Genomic DNA, 27,886 nt, shown 5'->3' on the forward strand with positions numbered 1-27,886 from the left:
TGTGCTTAGCACTTATTGCAATTGTTGTGGTAAATGCTACTGCATTGTTTTGTGAATATTCTTGGCGTATATTAGTTTTGGTACACAGAAAAAGCAACACACTGACTCATTTTAGCAGTGCATATAGATAGCAATGAAATGTTATAAGTTCAGGGCACACGTATACCTGCAGTGGGTGCCAGAAGTAAAGGCAGAGTGATATTCTGGGGCTCATCTCAAACCTGTCTCAGTTTTGTATCATGTATTAGCTCAGGCAATACGCACACACACACACGCACGCACGCACCAATATAAGCATCTAGCCTCTCATCCAATAGGGCCTAGAGGGCTTGTCTTGTATGTTTATTACTAGTAATATCGCCAGAAGTTGCAGACTACAAAAAATAACTCGAGTTTTAAAACAACTGTTAGTGAGGGTGAGCGAGGGCCGGATCATTTTTCAAAATGAGGGCGAGGGTGAGGGCGGGCCTTGGATTCTCAAGTGAGAGTGAAGGAAGAAAAGCAAAAATGAGGGCATCTGCCCACCTCTGGTTCTGACCACTCAATATAAACAATAATTCAATATATCCGGGAATGACTGTGCTCGTTTAAGGGTAGCACCCCTAACTTGGCAGCTGGTAATTTGAACAAATAAATGAAGAACAGAAGAAAAAGTATTGCTTTTCACCTGTGTATTATTTTGCCCTTACAGAGCATTTTGCCAGGAGCTAACAGATGGTGACAACAGCCTGTGACTTTTGGTGCAACCAGAAGAACCAAGCCAACAGCACGTTGTTCCACCACGACTCCGTCTGGAACGCTTTGGCACGGAGGCATCACCACTGCACAGCACAGCTACAGTGCTGCTAACCTGCCTTACATGCCAAGTGCTTGCATTAGGAAGAATAAAATTATCGGAACAATACCCTGCTGTGCAAAAGCCACACGGGTGCACCCATGAGCTTCAGTGAACATGCTTTGACACTAATCACTGCTTATCATCGATGACCTAACCTTGTCACTATGTTACCTTCGTGCAATTTTCTTGCATTAAAATGGAAGTACGATTGATTTCTATAACAGCTCTGGCAGTGAAGAGAGCGGAAAAGCAAGCCAGACGAGGGCCACCTCGCACTGATGGCTGTGGGTCACATGTGTGGAGTGGCTTCCGAACAGTCTGCCAAAGTGCCACTGCGGTAAGTCGAGCGCCCGACCCCAACAGCTACATTTATGTCTCCACCTTAAATTTTAATTTGAAATAATGTAGGATGATGTCAAGTCTTCAATAAATTCATCTACAAGCCTGTTTTTTTTTTTTTCGGGCTGTTTGTGCCAGTCTCGCAATCGTGTGCGCAGCCAAGCCCAGATATCTCTAATTACTGGCCATACCAAATACACAGATTATCCCCTTGGAAATACTCCGTAAAAGTACAGGAAAGCTGCTCAATACGCCAAAGTCCAATTTCACTGGTCAGTCGATATACCAAATGATTCCATGCTCCTGCAAGTGGCGCTTCTCCTAACAGTGCTCTTGAATCACTTTTTGCACGCAGAGATGGGTTGGCTGCGTAGCCTTTGGCACCTGCCAGCTGCGCTAAAGCAGTGAAAATGCATTACAGTGCGAGCGTGGGGTGTGCTTGAGAGTGGCCTTCGGTCTCTTGTACTCATTTTCCAAGCCCTATCCCCGTCATGTGGTGAAGCCAACCTGAGTAAAGCGTAGCGGTGGCTGCTGTTTCTCTGCCAGAGGCACTGTAGAAACTGACTGTACCTTAGCTTTAAAGAGTATTTTTTTTTTCTTAGTGGCAACAGGATTAGGCATCTCATGATAGCCAGTGGCTTGTCCTAGAGCACTGTCCGCTGCTGCTTTGATGCAAAGCAGGCTAGGCCTACTGAAGACTAGCAAGGGGCACACGGCAACGCATGTAACTAGCATGGCTGCAATGTATTCTTGTTTCTAGGTTACAGATAAGCTCACTTATTGCCATCTTTTATAAACCAAATTATCAATATATCAGATATATCAAACTATATCATGACCTGCTTTGAGTTCAATACATCTGGATTCGACTCTATGTAGTAGAATCTCAATGATACGAACACGGTTGATATGAACTCGTAAAATTTCCCGACTAAAGTGCACTGTTTCTACAATGTACAGAATTTTGGATGTTTCGAACACTTTTCTGCATCACTACGAATGATATGAATGTGTGAGCCACAACTGCACCCTACAAAACTAAGAACTGCCTGTACACTGCTAACACTGCGATCGCTAGTCATGCAGTGTGCACCGCTAGCAGTGAGCGGTGCTGAGTGGCTCGCACATCGCCAGCGTCGTGATTGCCAGTCGCGCTGTGCATCCTGCAAAGCAGTGAGCTGTGGCCTCGTGGGCATAAAAAAATCCCAACAGCCATAAACAGATCTGCATGAATGCACTTCCCATGCTTCTGATACGAATTTTGATCATTTCGGATGATGTAAAATCGCGAATAATACCAATTTTCTGTGACTCTGAGAGATTCGTATTGTCGAGATTCTACTGTAATCATAGACTGTATCATCCATACTTTTAACGCATTATCTCGTGAGGATTTTTGGGGGCCGCGCTAACTCGTCATAAATATGCGTGTTGCTGCATAAATGGGGAGGCATAATTGGGGCTCCACTGTAGTTCGAAAAATTTAACAAAAAATAAATGCTGGTTCATGTTAGGGCCACACCCTGTCAACATAAAAAAGTGTGGCTGGTACTTGAGTACTATATACAGTATACTCTTTGTATTCATTTTCTTGGGAGAAGCGCCTATATTATTGCCGGAGTGGCAATTGTGTTCATGAACTTGAGAAACAAGCAAGTGCAATCAGCTACACTTCATAGTTGGGCATTGCTACGCTTGTCTGCCACAAGCACTTGCATATATGCACACGTACTTCCCGATCACCTGCTCCTAAAATTGTCATCCCCTGGAATTCTGCAAAATTTGCCCTCCTGGCTACAGCCCAGCCTAAAAGTATACAAGCAATTCACCTATGTCAATAACTGCCGCTCCCATCTGAACATGTAACATCCAGTGTTACTTTGCTGAGAGGCTTTTTCCTAATTATTCCTCATGCACATTAATGACATGCCAGCCAACATCAGCTCAAAGTTATGTCTATTTGCAGATGACTGCACTGTCTACAGCCCCATTCTCAGCTTTGCGGAATTTGCCACCTTCCAGCAAGACCTAAGCCCTATTGCAGTGGGGCGAGTGATATAATTGGCCCTTGTTGCCTGACTCGATGCTTTGTGAAAGTGGCGCCAATGCGGACAGAAATCTGCAAGCACTAAAAAACCTCTTCAGACCTTGTGCCAACATAAGTTTTCAGTTTTTTGTCCGTGTGGACAAATGGGCTTAAAGTTAGTTTCATGCGTGTCATTTGTTTTCTGGCACTGTATGTCTGGTTAACTTACTTGAAAACTAACTATAAAGCTCATTTGACCACACGTACAAAAAACTGAAAACTGCTTCCAGCGTTGCATTCCTCACACACTGTAATATCTACCCACATATTAAAATTAAATTTCTGGTGGCCTATTTTTTTTCTATTGTTTGAGCACACAATAGCATGATATATATTAATATTTAAGGAACTAATTGGCCTAGAAATAAACAAATTGCATATTTGAAATCAGCAGAAAAAACTGAATAAGTCTGGGCAGTTTCATTGCATTTGGTCTGTAAATAAAAAAAAATGTTCTAAGACCCATGTCCCCCCTTAAGAGTATCATGGTAGTTCAAAATTTTTTCCTTGATTTTAAAGGAGCAGAACTTAATGGTAATGGGGCGACACTTCAAGGATGAAAAAGAGCCTAAACAATGACCACGCTCAATACATGAAGTCAGTGATCAGGGTCAAGGACAGGAGATAACGCAGTAAAAACTTTTTTCCTCTGTTTCACTCCATGTTTCGCGTTCGTCAGGGATTCCACGCAAGATTAGATTGTTCTGTCTCGATCTATCTTTAAGATCGTCCAAGCGAGACTGCAGAACAGCCTGCTGGGAGATTAGATCTTCTGTAGAACTTTGGATGGAAGAAAGGCTTCGCTCAAAGACATTGAGCGTGTTCATTTTATTCTCAAGAGCTTGTAGTTGGCCAAATATGTCTAAGAATTTATTTTCAATGTTTTAATGCCTTGTCATGATTTGTTTGATATCAGCTCGAAGTTCTTGGTTTTTACCAAATTCTAGCATACGCTCATTGATGTCTTTGGAACATGCCCTGCAGTGAAAATAAAAGGGACGTGTTGGCCATGCTGTCAAAGTGGCAGCTCCCATGCTCACTGATGCTGAAGACAGTGCTGCCAATTCATACTGCCGGTGGGAGTGGGCACTGACGTGGTTGACCGGAGGTGACCAGAAAGGCCAGTGATGACGATTTCATCAGGGAATGAAGACATGTGGTCGATAGAACAGGGCAGAATGAAGACATCTGGATGTTGCTCACAGGCACATGCGTCGTCAGTAGAGCAGTCATGACGACGTACCCAGGGAACGATGGTCCGAAGATCAGCGAAGGAGCCAGGTAGAAGCAAACCGCAAAGGTGGAACATGCCTGCAGTGAGAATAAAAGGGACATGTTGGCCATGCTGTCAAAGTGGCAGCTCCCATGCTCACTGACGCTGAAGACAGAGTGCTGCCAATTCATACTGCCGGTGGGAGTGGGCACTGACGTGGTTGACCGGAGGTGACCAGAAAGGCCAGTGATGACGATTTCATCAGGGAATGAAGACATGTGGTCGATAGAACAGGGCAGAATGAAGACATCTGGATGTTGCTCACAGGCGCATGCATCGTCAGTAGAGCAGTCATGACGACGTACCCAGGGAATGATGGTCCGAAGATCAGCGAAGGAGCCAGGAAGAAGCAAACCGCAAAGGTGGAACATGCCTGCAGTGAGAATAAAAGGGACATGTTGGCCATGCTGTCAAAGTGGCAGCTCCCATGCTCACTGACGCTGAAGACAGAGTGCTGCCAATTCATACTGCCGGTGGGAGTGGGCACTGACATGGTTGACCGGAGGTAACCAGAAAGGCCAGTGATGACCATTTCATCAGGGAATGAAGACATGTGGTCGATAGAACAGGGCAGAATGAAGACATCTGGATGTTGCTCACAGGCGCATGCGTCGTCAGTAGAGCAGTCATGACGACGTACCCAGGGAACGATGGTCCGAAGATCAGCGAAGGAGCCAGGTAGAAGCAAACCGCAAAGGTGGAACATGCCTGCAGTGAGAATAAAAGGGACATGTTGGCCATGCTGTCAAAGTGGCAGCTCCCATGCTCACTGACGCTGAAGACAGAGTGCTGCCAATTCATACTGCCGGTGGGAGTGGGCACTGACGTGGTTGACCGGAGGTGACCAGAAAGGCCAGTGATGACCATTTCATCAGGGAATGAAGACATGTGGTCGATAGAACAGGGCAGAATGAAGACATCTGGATGTTGCTCACAGGCGCATACGTCGTCAGTAGAGCAGTCATGACGACGTACCCAGGGAACGATGGTCCCAAGATCAGCGAAGGAGCCAGGAAGAAGCAAACCGCAAAGGTGGAACATGCCTGCAGTGAGAATAAAAGGGACATGTTGGCCATGCTGTCAAAGTGGCAGCTCCCATGCTCACTGACGCTGAAGACAGAGTGCTGCCAATTCATACTGCCGGTGGGAGTGGGCACTGACGTGGTTGACCGGAGGTGACCAGAAAGGCCAGTGATGACCATTTCATCAGGGAATGAAGACATGTGGTCGATAGAACAGGGCAGAATGAAGACATCTGGATGTTGCTCACAGGCGCATGCGTCGTCAGTAGAGCAGTCATGATGACGTACCCAGGGAACGATGGTCCGAAGATCAGCGAAGGAGCCAGGAAGAAGCAAACCGCAAAGGTGGAACATGCCTGCAGTGAAAATAAAAGGGATGTGTTGGCCCTGTTGTCAAAGTGGCAGCTCCCATGCTCACTGACGCTGCCAATTTATACTGCCGGTGGGAGTGGGCACCGACGTGGTTGACCGGAGGTTATCAGAGAGGCCAGTGATGACCATTTTATCAGGGAATGAAGACATGTGGTCGATAGAACAGGGTGAAATAGAAGAGGCGTGTTGGCCATGCTGTCGCAGTGGCAGCTTCCATGCTCATTCTGTTAGGAAGATCGTTAATAAATATCAGAAAATATCAAATATCTGAAACCCTAAGGGAGACCAGAGATAAGACATGATGTTGGGCTTATTGGTTCATAGTGATTGCCAAAAAAACTGCACGAAGACGACGGGACAAGAAGAGGCACCCTGCGCTTTCTGTGTGCGTCTTTGTCTCTTGTCCCGTCGTGTTCGCGCAGTTTTTTTTTGGCCAACACCAGAGATGACCTTAGCAATTCCAGAATTATGACTGTCAATAACAGTATATTGTGAGCAGTCGTGAAGAAAGCAGTTAATCCATGATAAGATCAAAGGGTCAGTGTGGAGGCACGACAGTTTAGTCATTAAACACCGATGTAGTATACGGTCGAAGGCTTTGGAAAAGTCTAGGTAGATGAAATTAGTTTGAAAAGACGAATCCAGGTTTAAGTGAAGGTCTGTGGTAAACTTGCAAAGTCGGGATTTGCATGAATAGCCTGACCTGAAACCGTGCCAATTTTGCGTGAAAGAAAGAATTTTTGTCAATGTGTGATGCGATCTGCGAGTGTAATATGTACTCTAGTAGCTTCCATGGAATGGATGTAGGGAAGTGGGGCGGTAATTCGATGGGTGAGAACGATTGCCTACCCCTTGAATACTGGGGTTATTCTACTAACTTTCAATCGTTTGGCATTTCACTAATTGGAAAAAAAATAATTAAAAATAACTTTCAATACACGGATAGAAATGCTCACAGTTCCCTTAAACATTTTGACAGCTATGTTGTCTGGCCCAGGAGTGCTTGACAACAAAAGGTTTTAAAAGGAAGAAACAGCACAAAGAAACATGGACAGATGATGAAATGACACACACGTCATTTCTTCGTGTGTCCATGTTTCTTCCTATTAAATGCATTACCAACCAGCCCAGAACCTTGCTCTTCTGAACAAAAGGTTGTAAGTCAGTTTACTAACACTCCCAGGAGTTACACTGTATTTACTCGCATAATAGGCGCACTCGCATATTAGGCGCATCCCCAGTTTGGTTGTGAAAAATGAGATTTTTTTATTTCCGCGCATAATTGGCGCACCTCGAACTTCGCACTGTGATCACTACTGTATCTACACAACTGCAAGCAGACGCCCTCCCACCTCCCCCATCTCAGGTGAAAAAAAAACAAAAAACAACACTCATGCACATTCCACAACCCAAGCTTATTTTAAGAAAGCATTAGCTGAACTGACTACTAGACCTCACTAGTGTTGCTGCCGTCGCAGCTGCTGCGGATCCACAGCACGCACAACGACATCGAGTGGCACAGCCGCGCATACCGATTTCCACACACAGTTTTCAGGGATGCTCGCTTTACACGTCTGTTTCGAAAGCTTCGTCTCCAGCTGGAAACCTTACATTTAAAATATTTACATTTACACTTATGCATGTATGCCTACAAGAATTAATATCTTCATTTGGAGATGCTGCAAGCCAATGTTCGTACCCAAGCAGAACGGGCTTTGCGTAAAACATACAAAAAAGAATGATAGGGGCTTAACGCAGTTAAACCGAGTAGACCTGCGAAAGCAGGTGTTCATTCTTCAATTGGAGGGGGCACTTAAACTCCGCCTTGGGGGTGTGGCATGATATCTTTAGTGGGTTAATGCCCTCTCTATGCTGAATTGGTAACTCCTACTTACGATTCATAGATGGCGGCGAGTCCTCATATACCACTACCAGCGCAGTGGCGTAGTGGTCAAGTGATGCGCCACTGCACTGGCACGTGGCTGTTTCTATCACAGCCACCATTAGGGCTTGTGCGACCCATGTTGCTCTTACCAAGCAACCTCTCGCGCACATGGCACGACGCTCGTCCGTACTTACCTGAGCTTACCCGAGTTACTACCCGAGCTTACCCGAGTAACTCGCGTAAGCTCGGGTAGTAACTCGGGTTGTTCCCAGCGCTCATAATTAAACTATCAGCTCAGTGGTTGATTAAACCCCTGTGGTCCATCTGTGAGCTTTAGGTCAGCCTGTTTCCATTATTCAAATAAGCGACCAGACAATCCCACTGCTGAAAACCAACTGCCACGCAGTGACAACAGGAGCGCAGAGAGCATGCAGCGCAGCCCCACCTGGCAGGAGATGCCCGCAATCGAGCACGAGCAGGAGTCCGGCAGGCAGCGGCCCTTGCAAGCGCAGCCACAGAACTCGCGCGATGCCCGAATGTCACGGCACTCCTCCTTCTCGAGCGCATCAATCTTGCGCACACCGCTGGCACGCAGCAGCGCCCGCCGCTGGCGCGTGGGCACAGGCTGCAGGTAGCTGAACGCTTCCCCTTCCTCATCGGCCTCCTCCTCATCATCTTCCTCAGGAGTGTCCTCCTCCAGAGTAGCCGCAGCACCCTGTCAGGAAGCAGGCAATGGCATCACTGTTTCTTCATCTGCTCCATGAGCCTTATATTGAATGATGCCCAAATACTGGGTATAGGTAAAAACTGCATGCAAGGGCGTCCGCAGAACTTTTTCCAGGGGGGGGGGGGGGGGGGGGGGGGGGGCACCCGATGTCCGGGGATGGGGGAGGTGGTAGGTTAGTAGTTGTTTTCTACTAGTGCATAAATACTATCCGTAATTCCAGGGGGGGGGGGGGGGGGGGGGGGGGGGGGGCAACCGCCTCCCCTTGAACCCCCTTCCGGACGCCCATGACTGCATGTTTGAAATCTACGGCCTAGACTCTTTTCTACTTCCAATGGCGGGCTCTTCTAACTAGATCAAAAAAAAAAAAGGATGAATGCCTACCGTGTGCTCTTCGATACATGGTAGAGTTGCAAGCTGGGCTAGATTTTGAACATGCATGGCAGAAAAAAACCGTGCTGCGCTAACGGACGTGGGACAAAGAGAAGGAAGTAGACAGGATGCACGAAAACAGTGAGCATCCAGTGCTTTCCCTTCTCTCTGTCCCAAGTCTGTTAGCGCAGCACCATTTTTTTCCTACCAGGCTTTGATATGTACTAAGCATTTGCGATTTCAACCTTGCTCACCTTCCCCGCAGAGTTGCAGACTTTTCCTTGAGCACTTTGACAACTTACTACCAGCAAAGTAGCATGTACACGTCAAGGCAATGAATGCGTAATGATGCAATTGCAAGGACAGCAGTCGGAGGCGAACTGAGATTCAAGACAATAAAACTAACCTGCCAATGATCCTGTAGTTTTGGAATCTGGCGTGATGCACGCTCCAGAGGAGCCAGAGGTTACCAAAAGTTTGCTGACACACTACCCACTGCTCGCTGGGAAAGCAATCGCAAGCGCGGGCAAGCCAGGTAAATAATGCGCAGTTCGAATTCTCGTTAGCTGTACTGTTGCATACAAACTCGCAATATCATTTTTTTTTTTTTCTTGACGCATGGAGTGCCCTGCATGACAGGAGCAGGCAGCGGCCACTTATAACTCATGACTTAGCTGGGACTGCCTTAGACTCCACAAACAGGGCAGCTCCGTGTGTAAGTCAAGCTCCCCATTTTCGGATGGCTATTTTTGTTAAAAAAAAAAAAATTGGTCAGCTTATATGTGGCAATGCATGATGATTTTGTGTTTTGCATTGACATCTGAATGTCTGCACTTCATTTGGCACCGACAGTACATCCTGCACTGCCGTATTTTTTAGTGTATAGCCCATCCCTGCATACAATCTGCACCCCTAATTTTGAACCCCACGATAGAAAGGAATATCCCCTTATATAACCCGCACACTTACCTGAAGGACCAACGATTAGGCACTTTTATAACTGCACTGACGGTGATTTTATTGTTGTTGAAAAGAGTTTATTCGAGAAGCTCGATACAGTGCCCGATTTAGTGCACATTCAATTATCACTACCACTGCCACCTTTAATGGCTTCGTCACCCCTTTCAAAGGTACCATCTCTCATTCCATCCAGACTGTTGCTAACTGCTCACTTCTTGAAGCGTGTACACATCATATCAGCTGGGATTATCTTCCATGGATTAATGATCGTTTGGCAAAATAGTGCAATGTTTGGCCTTGTAACATGCCTCGTTGATGTAAGGAAGTCCATGAGCCATTCATTTAGCACACAGCTCTTCGTTGTCCACTCGCTGGCCTGACATGCGTTTATGACAATATGGAGTGGACACTCTATGCAACGCGGCACATTGCCGTGAAACCAAAGCCCCTCCCCCGCCCAGAAATCCACATAACACCCGCAACCCCCCCTTTTTGAAAGTTTTCTTCCTTTTTGATGCGGGTTATTTGCTAGAAAATATGGTGCCATGGCGGGCAATTAATTAGGTTAGATACCTTGCAACCTACCTCATTTAATATTTGGCTTTTCCCAAAGTTCCACAGCACTCACCCAAGTTAATGCTTCACATTCCTTCAGCAAAGTGAAGCACATAGGGATATGTGCTACATGTAGTCCAACTTCAGCATTTCAGAGTGACAAGTGAGAGCTCAGTACAATGTTACATTACATATCAAGCTACAGCCACGCAAATTTTTCAGCACGACAACAATTTTTCCCTAGCGTAAGCTGAAGCTCGAAGTGAGCTCAGTGACGTGTGCAGAGGCATAGGTTAACAAAAATCGCGTGGCATCTCAAAGGCTGTATTTGTACAGACATAAGTTGTGCCATTTTGTTTCGTAAACTTACATGAAAACACAGATCTTGATTTCTATGCACATAATTGATGCTAACTCGTGAGTGCATGACTAAACACACTTTCATGCGCAATTATGAAACTGTTCTGTTTCAGCAGAAATGAGGTGGAAGAAGAGAACTGCCCCAAGTCAGGCTGTCATCAACTCTCCTGGCAACTGTGCAAAAAAAAAGTGTGCATAGACTCGCTTCGAAGGAACTTCCTGCCTCCCCCTGACAACAGTGCAGCCATGCGGCACTCACATGTACAGGGGCCAGTCCCCACAGGCCGCTTTTCACACCTCTCTTTTTAGCCACCCTAGCTGTGGTATAGAAATAAATTCACAATTACTCAAGAGGTTTGACAGTTTTCTGTATTTACGCACAGCCGCTTTTTGAGGGGGCCCATCATTTCTTTCGTAACAGGGAGTTTATTCGGCAAGGCTGAGATCTACGGGTGCAGTGGTGGAAACAGTTCATCGTCAACCAGGTTGGGCACACTGTCGCCATGAGCAACAGCAATGTGGCTAGGGCAGTGCAAATGTTCTTTATACTTTTTTTTTTTAAGGAAGAAGGATAATCCACCAGTACATACAGACTTAGGGTTCCTTAAATTACTGTCATCTCTGGTCCACACTTGTACCTAGAGGACGGTCCTTAAGTCCCACCTGCCACCAGGGGTTTCAACAAGACCTTGGCCTGAACAACATTCATCGTCTCCACCCTCCACCTCACAACCACAATGCAGACAACAGCTTCGGCTTTGGAATGAGGGTCTGTGGTGGCACCCACACCTGAATACTCAAGGTGCCCCTGTGGGGCAAAGCACTTCTGATGCAGAGGGTGATGCCTAGTGCCCCATCACACACCCGAGTGATAGTACTGCATAGAGTCTGCTTGCATTTCATCTTTCTGACTTTTTTTCTCTTACTTCTTCTTCCTCAGCCAACCAAAAGCATGTATTTTAATTTATTCCAATGGCGGCGATAGACACATGAGGCAGTGCAACCTGGAGGGAGGGAAAAGGGGGCCTCACCTGATACGCATCACCAATGTCCCCACCTGATGAAGACGACCCCGCTGTGTCATCTGGAGAGAGCGAGCTCGATGATGAGGATGTGTTGCTACAATCGACATCACCAAAGTGGAGCCGGCGCCGTTCATTGGCATGCTGCCGCAAACTGAATGTGCGCTTCTCCACATGCATTGGGCTCATTCCTGCATAGATGCGAAAAAAAAAAATTGGCTGGCAGTTTAGCATTGCTAAGCATGAAATACTGTACAAAAGCAGTTTTTTGCAGGTGTTGACACCACTGCCACATACCCGAAAGCGCGACTGAGGTGTCTACTGCCCCAGGGAGCAAGTTAAGTGTGTCTTCAACTTTTTATCGCCAATGCCAATTTACCCAATGTATGCCATCAGCCTATGCTTCAGTGTGGCGCTTCTGCAACAATGTTGTCAACGCCAATGCGTATTGCTCTAGTGCCATATTTCTGCCACAGCGTTGTCCACGCCAACACATGCAGCGCATCTCTCTCTCTCTCACTACCACCACATAGCTCAAAGCGTGAATACTAGTTTGATAGTAGTATTAGTTGATGAAAACAATGTGCAATGCACAGCGCAAGACTGCATTGCAGTTTAACGCGAGGCATGATCAGCTGCGGTGATCTGTTCGAGCCACCGTGGGTTTGAATTTCTATATTTTATCTGTTTATTTACGGTCTACCTAAGGTCACCCTCAAGGTGAAGCTTCAAACAAACCGGTGAGCTGGTTTGACCTCATGAAGTAGTGCTTTTGCACTAAAACAGCTCATGAAGCACGCTGCATGGTCATGGCACCAAGGGTGACCCTGGAACTAGCTCTGACATACAACTTTACCCACAGCCACCCACGGCTACCCACAGTAGATTTTTAATACTAACATTTTGTGACTTCCCTTGGAGATACGCATGCAAAAGAAAGCAGATTGGCACCTATGTTGCATTTACAGGACCACACACACTGCAACGCAGATCATATATGCGCAGTTTTCAGCACAAGACACACGCAATATCATGTATCCCCGATCTCAGAGTGTCCCCATATTAGACTAGAATATGTGATAATGCATTCAAATTGAGGCCTGCTGTGCACTACGGCTACATTACACCGCAGTTTCATTCCTCCTTACAAACCACAAATATTACAACATACTGCACTGCTTCCAGGCCATCATTATGCAATACAATCACATCTATCCCATCTAAAGATAACTTCCAATGACTAAGAAATAGAAGCTAAAAGCAGTGGAATAATAACGTTCAAACTGCCTTTTGCACTGAAAGCTGTTGTGGGAGCCCTCCTCAGTAAATGTTGATCATCTACACATGGACCATCAGCATCCGGTCACATGACTGTCGCGTGTCATCATGCAACCAGTGCTGCCAATGCAACCAGTGCCAAGCATGTGAATGTAAGTTTGTTGCAATCACTGCAGTGGCCCAGGTTGCCACAAAGTCAGCAGATTTTAAGATTTTACTCCAGGCACTAGCAAAAGACAGCCAGCAGCACGATGACAGCTTTCACCGAGTTTAGTGCGTTATGCAGCGAGTCTAAACAATTGATCAATTTCTAGAACTGCAGCGAGGTGATGGCTACAGCGTGACAGCCGTAAGGTGGGCTTAAGAGACGAATGCATAATACGAGTGACGCGCAGTAAAACCTCGATGATGTAAATCTCTTAGGACCTCAAAAGATATTTGTTTCATCAGGAAATGGTTTGGTTTGGTTTGGTTTATGGGGTTTAACGTCCCAAAGCGACTAAGGCTATGAGAGACGCCGTAGTGGAGGGCTCCGGAAATTTCGACCACCTGGGGTTCTTTAACGTGCACTGACATCGCACAGTACATGGGCCTCTAGAATTTCTCCTCCAAAGAAATTTCAGCCGCCGCGGCCGGGATCGAACCTGCGTCTTTCGGGTCAGCAGCCGAGCACCATAGCCACTGAGCCACCGCGGCGGCCGATGTGCAAGTAGCACAGGCACAGCACGTAGAGCAGAAATAGCTGTCCAAGCTAAGCAACTAAGGAATTGGGCGACAAGAACTCTATGAGAATCAAGGTTGCCTAAACACACACACACACACACACACAAAAAAAGACGTTTTCCAGCACAAAAAAAAGCACACACTTGGAGATGGATTGACAAGGACATCGAAACAGGCAGAGCCCTTCAAAGGACTATACTTTTGCCATGGCAAGAAAGGTCAACACCCTTCATATTTTTTAACAAATATCAAATCACAGGCTGTGCCATCAAGCTGGTTTGCCTACTAAGCACCTAATAGCTCAAGCTTCCATGCAAGAGCCAGTGACGGCAACACATTAAAAAACTGCTACTGCAAGAGGGCTCCTTCAATGTGACCGCGAAAGGTGCTAGAATTTAATACGCGGCACCACCCTCCAAGGGCTTCGCCTTAATGAACGAAAGCAGCACTTAAGTGCACAACTACATAACACATTTTACACACTGCACCTGCACATGCTTGTCACAAGAAGGACATGCGACGAGTGCTCTCAGTTAAACCAACTTCCTGTTTAGGAGCTGAACCAGAACACAACCTAAAACAGGAAATTACTTTTGCGCAGAAACGAAACCAAATCAAACTAATACTTTTTCACCATATTGGACTTGAACCTGAAAGGGAATTAATTAGAGGGACCATTCTGAACAGGTTCAGAAAATGGTTCGGCCCCACCTTTTCTGCAACTTGCCACATTTTTTTTTTTCATAGAAAATGAAATGCCTCACAACGTAAATTTAGCCACTGAGAGCTGTGCCAGACATTCCAGAAATGGAAGCTTTTCCTTGGGTTAATGGCAGCCTGTGAGGTTTGCATTTAACTGCACCACCTGGTGCCAGGCACATCCCCGCCTCGAGATCTTTCTAGAAGACCTGGCAAAACATTCATTTTGGCACACTTAGACAAAATTTTGGTCATTTTTTTCGGGATGGTGTGGCAAGCCTTCTTTGGTGCAGATTGGCGCAGTTAGTACAAGAATAAAAGCTCCATGTTTTTTAAACTTGTCTGCTCCTTTGTTCTTCCAAGGTGTGAGATGCCTTGGTACTTTAATTGATAGGTTGCAAGCTTCTGGACCTTCATAGCATCCTCCTAGCATTTGCTTTTCCAAGCTATGCCATTCACCAGATGTTTGCATTAAGCACAATTCTGGCCAGAAACCGAGGCCTTAATTTTTTAAAATTACACTTTACAATTCGTATAATACAGTGTGGCACAGTTTTTTAACAGGTGCCATTTAAGTGTGTATCAAACCTTTGCCCAAAGAAAGCCATTTCATTTTCCCAACAGACATTGGAACGAATGTCTGAAATGTAAACCCCTCCTATTTTTCTTATAACCCTGTATAAACAAGACAGAGTGGGCATCTATCTCCTTAATACATTTTATGAATCATGTGTCACACAAACCTATAAAAGACTTATCACCTCACGAAAACCCCACCCTCACACAACTTTAAATTTTGCTATTTCCTGATAGCTCGTTCTGATAACTGCAGCCTTTGCCCAATTTTTGTAGTTTAGGGCTGTGCATTTTGAGCTCCCTGTCCATGCGCTCTGTTTTCAGTGGGCCTCACCAAGAGTAGATCCGCCTTGACTGGGCACACAGGTGAAGCCCTGCGTGCGCTGGAAGTAGTACACGGTGACAGTGTCAAAGCCAACGGTTTTGCGGCACCGGCTCCGCTTGCTAGGTGGCGGTCCATCCTCTTCGTCAGCTCGGGTCTCCCCTTCACCAACGGACTGGGCCCCTCCATTAGTCGATGGGGGGGCCTGCGGCTTCCCAAAGTCCAACCCCAGGATGGCCTCAGACATAGGGGCACGCCTGGGCACACAACAAGCATCTATCAGGACGGGCTGCCAAAATTGACGCTTCATGACCGAGAGCAAGGAACCACACTAACGACCTAGCTACGTCCATGCCGTAAAAAGCACCTCAAGTACAGTATCGACGAGGGAAATATTAGAATTACTTGAAAGCAAAATTTCTTGAGAAAAAGTAACAAAAGCTATGCACGCACTTTCAGAAACCTTCCTCATCACAAGGAGGCACATGGGTCACAGTGCACATGCTATCAATTTTATATTACTAGCCAGTGGATGCGCGAGTGCAACAGAAATAAATGCATCACAACAGCTATCAGATTCAATACCTTTAAATTAATACCAGCTTTAAATGCTGCATCTCCTTTTTGCTCTTCACTGAAGCTTTCTTTCAGATATAACAGAGTGAAATTCCACTTCACTGTCAGTACTATTGGCCTGCAGCATCCGCTAGAGCACTGCATGGCAGGGTCGCACTGTGCTGCACTGTCAGTCTCCAAGGTGACGTGGTGCCACACACTCATGCCATGCTCATACCGTCAAAATGTGTGGCACAGCATGAGCACAAATAAGACTGCATCAGCTGTCGACCAAAGACATCGTAAGTAAGCATTTATTGATTGAGAGTTAAGGCTCAATATAAAAAGTAGTATGTATGCATTCTTTTTGAAAGAATATGCTAGCCACAATACCATGCCTCCTTTTACAGCACTCCTATGGCAGAACAATTCACACAACCTGATACTTTGGTTTTCTGGAAACTTAAAGTGGCCACATGCATACTAGATTAATGACCAAAGAACCAATATCTTCGTAACACCAATCCCATCATTTCAAATTCAATCAGTGGCTAATTCTTTCCCATTATGATACCTTACAAGATGAATTTGGTGAAACTCTGGACTAGGCCACAGGCCCCTTCCAATTTAGTCCCTGATATGTAAATGCATCCATGCTTTTCTACATTTATAAATACACATCAACCTAAATAAGCCAGGTAATTTAAAAAAGAAAAGGGTTCAGCTGGCAACATTTCAGTGGGCCTAGCAAGTGCACATCGACTGGTCCGGTTTGTTATGATTTCATTTTGGTTTGGTTTATTTGTTTATTGCTTGTACCCACAGAAAACCTATTGGACTCAAATCGTACACAGCCGCCGCGGTGGCTTAGTGGCTATAGTGCTCAGCTACGGACCCGAAAGATGCCAGTTCAATTCCAGCTGCAGTAGTCACATTTCAATGGAGGTGAAATGATTGAGGCCCGTGTACTGTGTGTGATGCCACCACATGTTGAGGAACACTAGATAGGATAAAAATTACCCGGAGACCTCCATCGCGGCCTCCCTCACAGCCAGAGTCAATTGGGGACCCCATAAACCACCCAATCGTATACCGCCCACACATCCGGACGACCACCGGCGAGGAAGAGAGAATGGGAAGCTGCAATAGTCTGTATGGCTCACTACATCGAGGGAAAGAAGGCAGCCACAACACATTTCAGAAAGAGGAGGCAATCTGGACAGCCTGCAAACCCTGGCTGCACCCCCTGCCTTGCCACATCACATCCCAAGCTGAATTTCTGGAGCTAAAGAAATTTGGCAGATTACGAGAAAAGTCATGTTATTCGAAACAAGCACACTGCTTGATCGCTATCGAGCTAGGTGCTGTCATCACTGCCATCATAAATACTGGGACTACCCAGTCATAGCCTGTGCAGGAAATCGTAAAGCCTGTCGGATTCAGCCTTTCATGGGCTTCCCAAATATATGAAGTCATTAGAATACTCAGCACAAATCACTCTGTGCTCTAAACAGTGTTTTATTTTTGTGTTCTTTCAGCGCCATCCCAGAAAACGAGCACAAACACAAGCTGTGTGCATGCTCGTGCATCTCTCACACACAACATGGCTGAGGCACAGGCATGCTACAAATCTGCAACGGCAGTTTTGATTGTGGGAGCATCCAAATGCACCTGCGCAATGGCAGGTGCACACCTGCAGAGGTGGCTGCTTCCTTGAGGCAGCGGTAAGGAACCACCCGAGCAGTGGACTGCAACAGTGCATCATGTTACGGCTACGCTCAACTAGTTAAAACTCCCTCCCCAGACCTACAGCATCAGCTCACAGGGACTAGGGTGGTATTTCTCGAAAACAGTTGGCTGCTGATAGCGTGATGTGCCAAGTGGCCTCTAGTGGCAAGAATAAACGTCACTGGATCTCAGGCAGAAGGTCCACTTATCCCTGGATTTATATGCGGAACAGGATAGGGGATAGAAAAACAAGTAAAAATAAAAGAGCCATGTTTACACCACCACTTGTCTGCAGACAAGAAAAGGTCTACTGATGTATTCATAATGTTAAAAATGAAAGTGACGCAAGACCTCTCTAGGGCCTCGCCTTTAAATGTTTTGGCGCACCTCTCGCAGTGACCAGCTAAACTTCACTGTTGTGCCTTTGCCCACGAGATTCAAACGAGGAAAAATGCTCAGAACAAAAATGTGGTTGCTCTACAAACCCCAGCAGCCCAGCACAGATGCTGCTAATTATGGCATTAGAACCCGGACAATCATTATTTTAGCAAACCATGTGCTTCCGCTCACTAGACGTATTTTGTGAGCTCATGACACTGCAAACTCACGAAGTTTAGGCAGCAAAACTATGCTGTTGACCATGATGGTAACAAAACTAAATGAGAGAACACTAGAAAACATGCCGTATTCTTTATGTGAAAATTTGTTTCTTTCTACATCATTTAGTTTCTCCTAGAAATTCAATTAAAGTAAGTTTGTTCTCCACGCAGGAACTGCGGACATGCCAAGGATCCCCGGGGAACTATGACAGGACCTAGAAAGGAGTTAAGCAATCAGAACAGCACAAACAAGGGTCACAGCAACTATTAATGTTGCTACTTCAAGATCTAGACACCTCCAGCCCATATTTCAAGCAGTACCAGTTGATTGCATAGATACTATTTTATTTACCTTTTCCACAAAAAAAGCTTTCACGAAATAATGTGTCCAAGAACACTACTCACTGCACAAATTGTACAGAATGCACCTAAAATGACTTCAACCCATGTTGGTATGTGGGGTTGAGTTTGATTTATTGGTTATGGCTTATGGGCGTTTAACGTCCCAAAGCGACTCAGGCTATGGGAGACGCCATAGTGAAGGGCTCCGGAAATTTCGACCTCCAGGGGTTCATTAACGTGCACTGACATCGCATAGTACACGGGCCTCTAAAATTTCGCCCTCATCGAAATTCGGCTACCATGGCCGGGATCGAACCCATGTCTTTCGGGTCAGCAGCCGAGCACTGTAACCACTGAGCCACCACGGCGGGGCAATATGTGGGGTTGAGTGTTCTGAAATTGCAGTAGGGTTCTGACAGGTGCTGTAAGAAAGAGCTCAATTTCAACCACCTGCAGTTCATTATTGCGCACTAACATTGGGTAGCAAATGGGCATTTTTGCATTTCGCTGCTACCAAAATGCAGCCACCCCATGACCTTATCCTCACAGTAGTAGAACACATTCGCCAATGAACCACCATGACAGGTGTCAAAGCAAGTTAGTGGTTGTCAACTTCAGGGACGTTTCCGTTTCCTATACTAAACAAGCTACTTTCACAAAACCTGCCTAAAATAAAAAAGCACTCTGTAACAAATGTCACATAAGCAGGATGACACTGGCACCCTTTACTGTACACATTTACTGTACGCAACCCATCCAGCAGGCCACTTTGCTACAGTGAATAGGTTCTGCTACAGCCAACAAAAGCCGCATCCCAGATGCCATTCACTTTGAACACACCCACTGTGTCCACTAGAAATAACAAAATTTTTCGAGATGTCTTCAGCTATGTTTACCAGCTGCGATATTTTAAATTGTCAACGAGAAGGAATAAAGCCACGGTCCTGTTTATCATCACTGACTCTAATATGCCCTCTTAACATGATCTGGACAAGAAAAAAACTTGATGAAAATTGATGGCATAAACCTGCTACTCCATCATAACTGATGATGTAATACAACTTCAACTCCATAAGATATCAAGGCATCCACACACTGCGTGCGCTACTGCTATTCATGCAGCACATTTCAATCACAGCGCTGACAGTCTGGCGATCACAAGCCACAATTTTCTTTCATTCTTGCACAGCCACTCAGCAGACAGGCCTAGTCACCAGGTATTGAAATGCTCCAGGAAAGCCACTCTGGAATCACCTTCTGCAAAAGCTACTAAAAACACAAGCACTGCTTTTCTTCAATACTACAAACAGCACAGTCACAACTTAGAACTATTGTGACTTGCTCTTTCTTGAATTGTGTTGCCATCTCAACTGTGCAAGCTTTACTGAAGATAAAGATCGTGCAGTAAAGGGCTAGGTGGTACGGCATGACTGAAAAGCACGAACTGCTCTCCGGGAGATAGGACCGGGAAAAGGTGCAAAACAAGACGAACGCAAAACGCTCCATGAACGCAGGCCGAACGCAGGACGAACGCAGGTCGAACGCCGCCGTCCTGCGTTCTGCCTTCTAAGTCCAGTTTGCGGGCGGTTTTCGACCTTGACTGCAGACACCTGACTGCTAATGACAGATTTAACCACGACCACGCTCAAACACAATACGATAACGGCAGAAGCGACACAAACTGAGAGGCTGACAATTTATTCACAGCGTCCGCGTCGGCTTTCACACGCAGTCAGAAATCGGAATGGAAGTCCAAAAGGATCAGCGTCCGCTCCAACATTATTATAAGCCTCGTAAGATTCGGAAGGCCAAAATGTGCAAAGGGCGATCGCAAATCAGTAGAAAATTGTGCAACGCAGCGGAAATTCAGCAGACTGCAGGGACGCGGGCAGCTCGCGACGCGCGCGTTAACACCTCCTGGCTGCGGTCCAAAGTTCTCGAACGCTACCCAAAGTTTCCGAACTTTACCGAAAGTCCCCGAACGCTGGTACGCCAGTACCCATAGAGGCAGGCAGCGAGACGTTTTTTACCGGCGTTCGCACGCGGTGCCAGGTGGTGGTCGCAAGGGTCCACTTGTCGCCCGTACCGAAGTGTAGCCGCACTCGGAACGCTGCCAGGGAACGCTGCGCGCTCTGCGTTGCAGATGCTTCGGGGGGTAATCCGAAGCAGCAGCTCTCATTTTCGCCACGAATACGGTCCGAGCAATGTGAACCTCTGCGTGAGCGCGGAAAGCTGCGACATCCGGCCCTCTTCCCCTCCTTCGAACTGCCGTTACGGCCGCCGCGTCCGTGCATGCGGAAAGGGAACGCCTCGGCTTGGTCGATCGCAGCCGCACGAGCCGCTCCCCTTCGGCAGCACGCGATACATGCACAGGCAGCACGTGAGGCGAGCGTCTCATTGCGGCGCGAGGCAGCTTTCGAGGCAGCGGCCGCCGACAAACTGGACCAGCCACTCGAGCCACTCACCTTTCTAGAAGTGCATCCCCGGCCTCCCTGCCACCTTGGTTTGAGGCTCAACGCGTGAGATCATAAATTTCTGTCAGTTCTGGTCCCAGTGACAGGCGGAGAAATGGGTCACAGCGACAAATTGCAACCTCACGGACACAGGAATGAATGGCGACTTCGTAGCCCCGGCTATTCGCCTCAGCCAACACAAACCTAAATGGAAAGTTGCATGAAACCAATGGAACGCTGCCAGCCTCAAGAGCCGAATTGCTAGGATATGGTATCGCCATAGTCCAACTTGTTCTGGTCACGAAACTCCGGCCAAAGTTTCATATAGGGACAGCGCGCGCCGCTAGTGGCATGGCTGTCGGCGAGGGGGCACGAATAGCTGCGCGAGCCCTGTTCGCAGCGGCTGTTTTCCGGCCAACAGGCTCTTATTCGCTTGGCATTCGTGCTTTCTGGGGATCGGTATTTGGGCTTAGGATGGACGCTACTATACTGGTTGTCACCTGAAAGCTTGGCTGCAACACCGAGACACTAAAAACCCTGTGCGATCGACAGCGGCCGCTAGTAAACCTTGTCAGCGGCGGTTTTCTGGCCAACAATTAACGCGCTTACTTTCTCTCGTTGCTTTTTATAAAGCAGTGATTTTTGTACATGAGTCCAGCCTGCGCATTCATTTTCACCGCAGCTTGCCTGCAATATCACTCTGGAAGATCTAGCGCAGTGGTCAGTAACATATCTGTATGTGTCTGGGTTGCGCCTGTCTCAGCCGAGTCCTCGCTTTCATCGAAGTGCATAAGGCTGCTTATGGCTGGCGTTTTACCTTGTGAGAAATACTGCAATCTCACTAATGATGAAAACAATACGTTATGGCGGCATCTTAAGAACCGGAGTGCGCGGTATACAAAAGCGGTCACATGACGTAATGACGTATGCACCGGCAGTTTGATAATGCTACCTGAAATGTATTTTTTTTTTTTTTGCTGACACTTTCGGAGGTGGCAAAGCCAGCTGCTGAAGACTCTTGCTACCTAAGCCATTTATTTACACTCTGTCACGCTGTGACTATGAAGACGCTCCCCAAATGCTACCTTTGGTAGCATATACAGTAACTCTATCCCCAAAGGACTCTTAGCGCCGTCTCGTGGAAGGCTCCGTCAACATATTGAAGCAGCGGTACGGAGAAGTTTCATGACCGTAAAGCTAGGGTCCCTAGTAAAGCATTGAAGGTCTATGGCATCGCTGTCGGTGTCTAGATGGATGCAACAGGAAGGCAGGGCAAGGAAGCTGTAAAGGAAGCGAACGCTGTTGACATGCTTTCCTTGATTCAAGATGTATGGTAGCGCAGCAACAAATTGTTTTTTTAAAAACAATGTTTATTATTTGCCTGCGTAACTCTACCTTTTAATACCGTTTTTAGTTTCAAAATTCGTGGTTTTTATTTTCAAAATCTCGGTTTGTCGTAAATAAACTAAAGGCCAGATATTTCATTAACATTTATTTATAGACGTTATACAGCGCCGCCATATTTGGTCACATGACCACTCCGCCATCGCTGGCCTTCGGTCCTTCTCGTTTCGACTAAAGTCTTTAGATCAGCTTTGCTTTTTTTAGAAAAGCTCATAAATGGACTTTAGTTTCGACGGCTGCCGGCGCGCTGGTGCCCGGCTACAAGACGCTTCTCCGGCTGTCGTTGTGGATAACGAGGTTGCGGACGCCACAAATATTTCTTGTGAGTGCGCATAGAACGTGTTGGTGCTGGGAAATGTTTGCTTCAACCAGCTGTCTCCTTCAGACTGCCCGCATCGGCTCGAATGGGCCAACAGACCGCGGTCAGCTACCTGCGCGTTCATATTTATTCGTCAATTCACCACGTCACGATATTTGTGGACCGCATAATTGGTTGTCGAACTGCACAAGCGGGCCAATGCCCGAAAGCGTGCTTTTTAGAGCTCGATATTTTTGCCGCATGGAGCAATATGTATTCACAGCTATCAAGAACGTTCGCTGCTCAGCACTGTGCACCGGACTTACAGCCGAACGTCCGCGTGCGCGTGATCGCCGGCCTATTGCCCAGATATTTACTTTATCCTCCCTTAACATTCCGGCTTCCAAAGGAAGAGTATGGATGTTTTTCAAGGATCCCTTCAGAAGCTCAGCGACCTTCGACCGTGCTCTCTTGCTAAGTAAAACTGAAAACTGCTCCGAGTTCAGCCCCCGCAGATAAAGCAGCCAGAATAAGCTGGAATATTCGAAGTCCTGTAATGTTAAATTTCACCGCTGACCCGTGCAATAGCGCACTTCTGTAGAGCTTTGCACTGGGCGACAGAATTGCATGTTGAAGCGCCTCCTTTGAGTACTTTTGCAGACGCTCAGTTACTGCTTCCACCGTACTAGCGCCAAGTACACACGACAGTTTATTGAGCACTGTGCCGACGCCAAGGAAGCACTTATTGCAAAGGTCTAAAAAAGCACCGATCATTCGATGCATTGGATCAGTGTTTGTCGAAGGTGTGAAATGTTACAGGCATGGACGCTCGCTCTGCCATTCCCGCAGCTACTGCTGGCGTCGAAATAAACTGGCGCGCGGCATTTGTGATATGCTTATTTTTTCGTGGAACAACACATTAACGTTTTGTTCTACTTGGAAGCAGCATGAACTCGCAAGACAGCTCCTCCAAAAACGGCTGTAATTGTATCGCGGTTTCCTTTATGTAACAAGCGCGTCTATTTTTCCGAGACTACACCACAGGGATATTAGATCTAGATATTAATTCAACAAACAGCTAAATTCATTCACATTTAAATTAATTCAACTACGCATGACATCCGTATTACAGCTGGGATGTTTAAGAGTCGACGTTCGTACAAAAGCTGCGCAACAGCGTTTCGCCCTGCGCGGCGATGCTGCTATCGCCGGCTTTGAAGGCTAGAAGTGGCGGACCTCCTGGTGGCGCCATCTGAGCAAACTGCTCTCTGTAAACGGTCTATACAAATCAACCTAACGACCTTTTCCCAGTAAACGACAAACATTCTGTGGTAGGGTACGGCTCTCTCTCTCTCTCTCTCTCTCTCTATATATATATATATATATATATATATATATATATAATACACGACGCACTAGCTGCACCAGCTCTACGGCATGGAGGAAAAAAATGAGGACGGAGCGTCCGGCGAAAGCCGTGAAGCCAGTCATAAAAAGTAACTCTATAGTAAAAAGGAGAGAGTCGGCCCCCGTGATCATGCCACGTGATCGCGTGCGGTGATATCTAGCTCCGTTGCGCACGCGGATGCGCGGACCAGCGCGGCAAAATGACTAGATCAACCTCCTCCTTGCTGTAGACGCCCGCGCCACGGGCCACGCAGACTAAAACATACCAGAAGCAAAACATAAAGGACTGACTGAGAGAGCGAAAAACGAGGAAGGGAGCGGCTTCCATGGCGGCTTCACGAGCACTTGGCTTGCGAAGGCTGGCCGCTTGGCGCCGCGCTCCCTCCTCAGTTTTTTTTTCCTCCATGTTATCCATGTCATCCATGCCACTACAGAGGCTACAAGGTTCTCGAAAACATTCTAGCCTCTGTAATGCCACACCGTGGACCGAGCCGAGATGGGAACCGGAAGCTGCGGTCCCAGTGTTGCCAGACCACCAACCAATTTTGCATATCGCCTGATCCAGTTGCATCCAATAGACGATATGTAAAACTTTTCGCGCTCTTTTAGGGAACTGTTTCCAGTTGTCTGCCGCACACTGGTTCAGTGCTTCCAAATCGTGCCGCATACACCCGCACGTATCCCGAATCTTGTTGTGCGTTCATTAACCACCCTATGCAAACTCAGAGGTTCAGCGTGCAAACTTCTCCATTTAATTTTTTTTTTGAAATCGTTGCAGGAGTTACCATTCCGCAAGCGATTATCGTACCGAGCAAAGTCATGGGCAGTTCCAATCATCCACTGCGCTTTGCAATCCCTATTTCGTGTGCATCACTCCCAAGGAGGTTATACTAAAACTTGATCACTCCAACCTCAAGAAGGTAGAGTTACTACGTGCATGGTGAGTGTTGTTAGCTTAAAAGTAGAGCTAAGCAGACACGATCCCACCGCTGCCACCAAGTGTGACGTTACCGTCATGAATTAAAGGGCGGGTCCTCACTCACAGGCAATAACACGGGCAGAAAAACAAGGCGGGATAGAAAACACCGAAAAGTAACACGAAAGACCTAGACAAGACATTGTACACTTGTCCAATGTCGCATGGCGAAGTTCTCTTACGACCCATTTAATCTCATATCGCGAAATATAGTCAAAGGCCCTAGCGTACAGTTCCTCGTGATCACTCACGTTAGTGAACTCTGAAGCGTCCAGGACGGTGTTTAGTGCGGTCGGTCCAGCGTGTCCATGACACCACGTCGACCATCAAGCTGTCCGCAGTGGTCCGTCGTATCACCCACACAGTTTCGTCGTCAGGAATAACCGGCGGTCGCGGATACTCCATCACCGCATCGGGTACGGGTCTCAGCGGTTGCATCTTCTACACGTCTTCTCAGCAAGACTGCGCACCGCACCAGAACTTGTTGTTAGCCTTTCAAAAGATGGCTCATGCCCACACTGGGGGTTCGGCCAAGAATCACGAGGCAGAGGGTGCTATTAACCTGCACATGATAAAGGCAAAAGAAAAGCACGCGGGAGAGCAACACCGGTGGATTTTACGTCAAGTAGGGCATGCACCCAGTAAACCATAAAACGACATAAAACCATAAAACCACGCACTTGACCTATTGTAATCTGATTTGGGGAACAACCACAAAAACAAACATTGACAAATTAGTACGAATGCAAAAGAAAGTGGTAAGGATTATTGCTAATGCACCATTTGCTTCACACACGCAGGAACTATTCGACCAATATAAAATAATTAAAGCAAGTAATTTATACCAATACAGATTACTCCGGACCTACTGCAGAGCAATTACGAACACAAATACATTTTATGCAGACTTATCACAATTGAGCCCCAACCCAAGTACGTCGTATGCAACTCGATTGACAAACAAATGGTACACTCCAACGCCGAAAAATAATTATACGCCTTGCAGTCATTACGATATAATCTCCCAATGCTGCTAAACAAGTTTAATAGCTCTGGAATAGATGTATGTCGCCTTCCCAAAAAATGCTTGAAGACCCTGTTTCTTGTGAAATAATGTTTTGTAAAAGAACCTCCCGCTTTACTTTATCTTACTGTTTAAAATTCACCTGTGTTGAAAATATGCAGAAGCGTGCGTGAATTTGTATTTATATATTTTGCATGTATTATTTGTATTTCCATTTTTCCTTTTTTGTTTTTGCTTTCATGTATGTTACTGTTCGTCGTTTCTTTCCTGCTTAATTACATTATCATTTCAGTTATCGTTTTCAAATGTATGAGAACTATGCATGATGTGATGCAAACTGCTGCCAAGATGTAGGGGCAGTCGCCTCGTCAAGCTGCCACTTCGAGCAGCTTTTTGCGACTGCTCCATCCTTATTCCAAGGAAAATAAAGATTTGATTTGATTTGACATCAGCGAAATATTTACGCTGGACCTCAGACACCTCCACCAGACATCCATTTTTGTACCGTTTACCAAAAATCTACGTACCTACATCAAAATTGGAATCCAGACCGAGGTATAGTACGTTGTGCAGACATCCAGCTCGACATTTACCAGATATTTGTGGACGGACGCCCAGTCTACGTAGTCTAGACGTCCATATAAAGAGAATATGACTATACATAGACCAATACCCAGGGGAAAATTTCTAACTGGTTCCAGTCCAACTGGTTTAAGGAACACATTTCCAGTTGTTGCAACTGGAAATTTGTTCCTTAAACCAGTTGCGACTGGAACCAGTTGCAATATGAGATGCAGCTGGCACCTGTTACAATCCAGATGCAACGGGAACCTACTACATCCCAGCCACAAACTTCCCTATGGAGTCGTCGGGACGTCCAAACACTCCACCTAGCTCAAATACAGTTCAGTAAGCGAGTACATGTTCATCACGGGAGCCCAAAACACTGCGGATGACTTTTGAGTGCGTCAGTGTTTTATTGCGCTCGGTGCTTTCACTGAATCTTGAATCTTCTCGTTGAGCATAATCGTCAGGTTTATACCTGCGGTGGCATCAATACTCCTCTGCCCAGCCCAATAGGTCAGGGCTGCTGCAAAACAAAGCATAATTGTTTACTTTTATAGGTGACAAACAAGAGAATAGCACAGCAACCACTACAAACAAGTACAGTAATGTACGCCATTTTTACCGACGCAAGTCTATGAAGCGTCAAAGGTTGCCCTTGCGGCACTAAAAGGCAGTCGTGCTGAGCGGAGTGTGCTTCCACATGCACTTCGGCACACCATCCGAACGCATGTCCACATTTCGGTTGTAGAGGTCAGTTACATAAATCACCAGACTTTGTTTCAATACACAGCGAGTTTGGCAAAACAGCCAAACGATAAAAATATAACGTGCCGATAAATGCGTTAGAAGTTTTTCATTACGAACGCAAAAATAGCATAAAATACACCTCAATGAGTGAACTGAGCACGCACCTGGAAAGGTCACAATTCCAGCCGATGAGAACGACTTGTAGTCCTAATTCGTACTGACGGGTCCACTTCGCCCAGTAGCGAAAGCAAGCAAACTGTCTTCCTTCAGCTCCATCAAAGAAAGAACTGTTGAACAAGCTCGCCAGCAATAAGCGAATAATTAATTCTATGTCGAGGCTCTTCAAACACAACGTTCCCACGGAATACGATGAGAAATCG

The 27,886-nt window shown here is 46.5% G+C and overlaps 2 protein-coding genes across 5 annotated transcripts in view; both read right to left on the reverse strand.

Moving 5' to 3' along the window:
• The window catches only part of Axud1 (AXIN1 up-regulated 1), a 43,419-nt gene extending 22,063 nt beyond the window's left edge, over positions 1 to 21,356 (reverse strand). The window contains exons 1-6 of one of the 4 annotated variants that reach the window (XM_089583945.1): positions 20,661 to 21,074; positions 15,419 to 15,663; positions 11,818 to 11,999; positions 8,261 to 8,530; positions 5,807 to 5,914; positions 5,205 to 5,579 (exon numbers count right to left, since the gene is read on the reverse strand). In XM_089583945.1, coding sequence (XP_089440071.1) covers positions 5,334 to 5,579; positions 5,807 to 5,914; positions 8,261 to 8,530; positions 11,818 to 11,999; positions 15,419 to 15,663; positions 20,661 to 21,028 — 1,419 coding nt within the window. In that variant the 5' untranslated portion in view covers positions 21,029 to 21,074 and the 3' untranslated portion in view covers positions 5,205 to 5,333. Of the gene's footprint in view, positions 1 to 5,204; positions 5,580 to 5,806; positions 5,915 to 8,260; positions 8,531 to 11,817; positions 12,000 to 15,418; positions 15,664 to 20,660; positions 21,075 to 21,095 lie in introns of those variants that run through there. The other 3 variants (XM_089583944.1, XM_089583942.1, XM_089583943.1) reach the window with 3 other exon arrangements.
• A 4,225-nt stretch (positions 21,357 to 25,581) lies between these two features.
• Positions 25,582 to 27,886, reverse strand: part of LOC149355607 (uncharacterized) — a 66,840-nt gene continuing 64,535 nt past the window's right edge. The window contains exon 2 of the mRNA XM_089583946.1: positions 25,582 to 25,630. Coding sequence (XP_089440072.1) covers positions 25,622 to 25,630 — 9 coding nt within the window. The 3' untranslated portion in view covers positions 25,582 to 25,621. The remainder of the gene's footprint in view (positions 25,631 to 27,886) is intronic.

Source organism: Amblyomma mixtum, chromosome 3 (assembly GCF_055824585.1).
Source record: "Amblyomma mixtum isolate Tamu chromosome 3, ASM5582458v1, whole genome shotgun sequence".
NCBI classification, from domain to species: Eukaryota; Metazoa; Arthropoda; class Arachnida; order Ixodida; family Ixodidae; genus Amblyomma; species Amblyomma mixtum.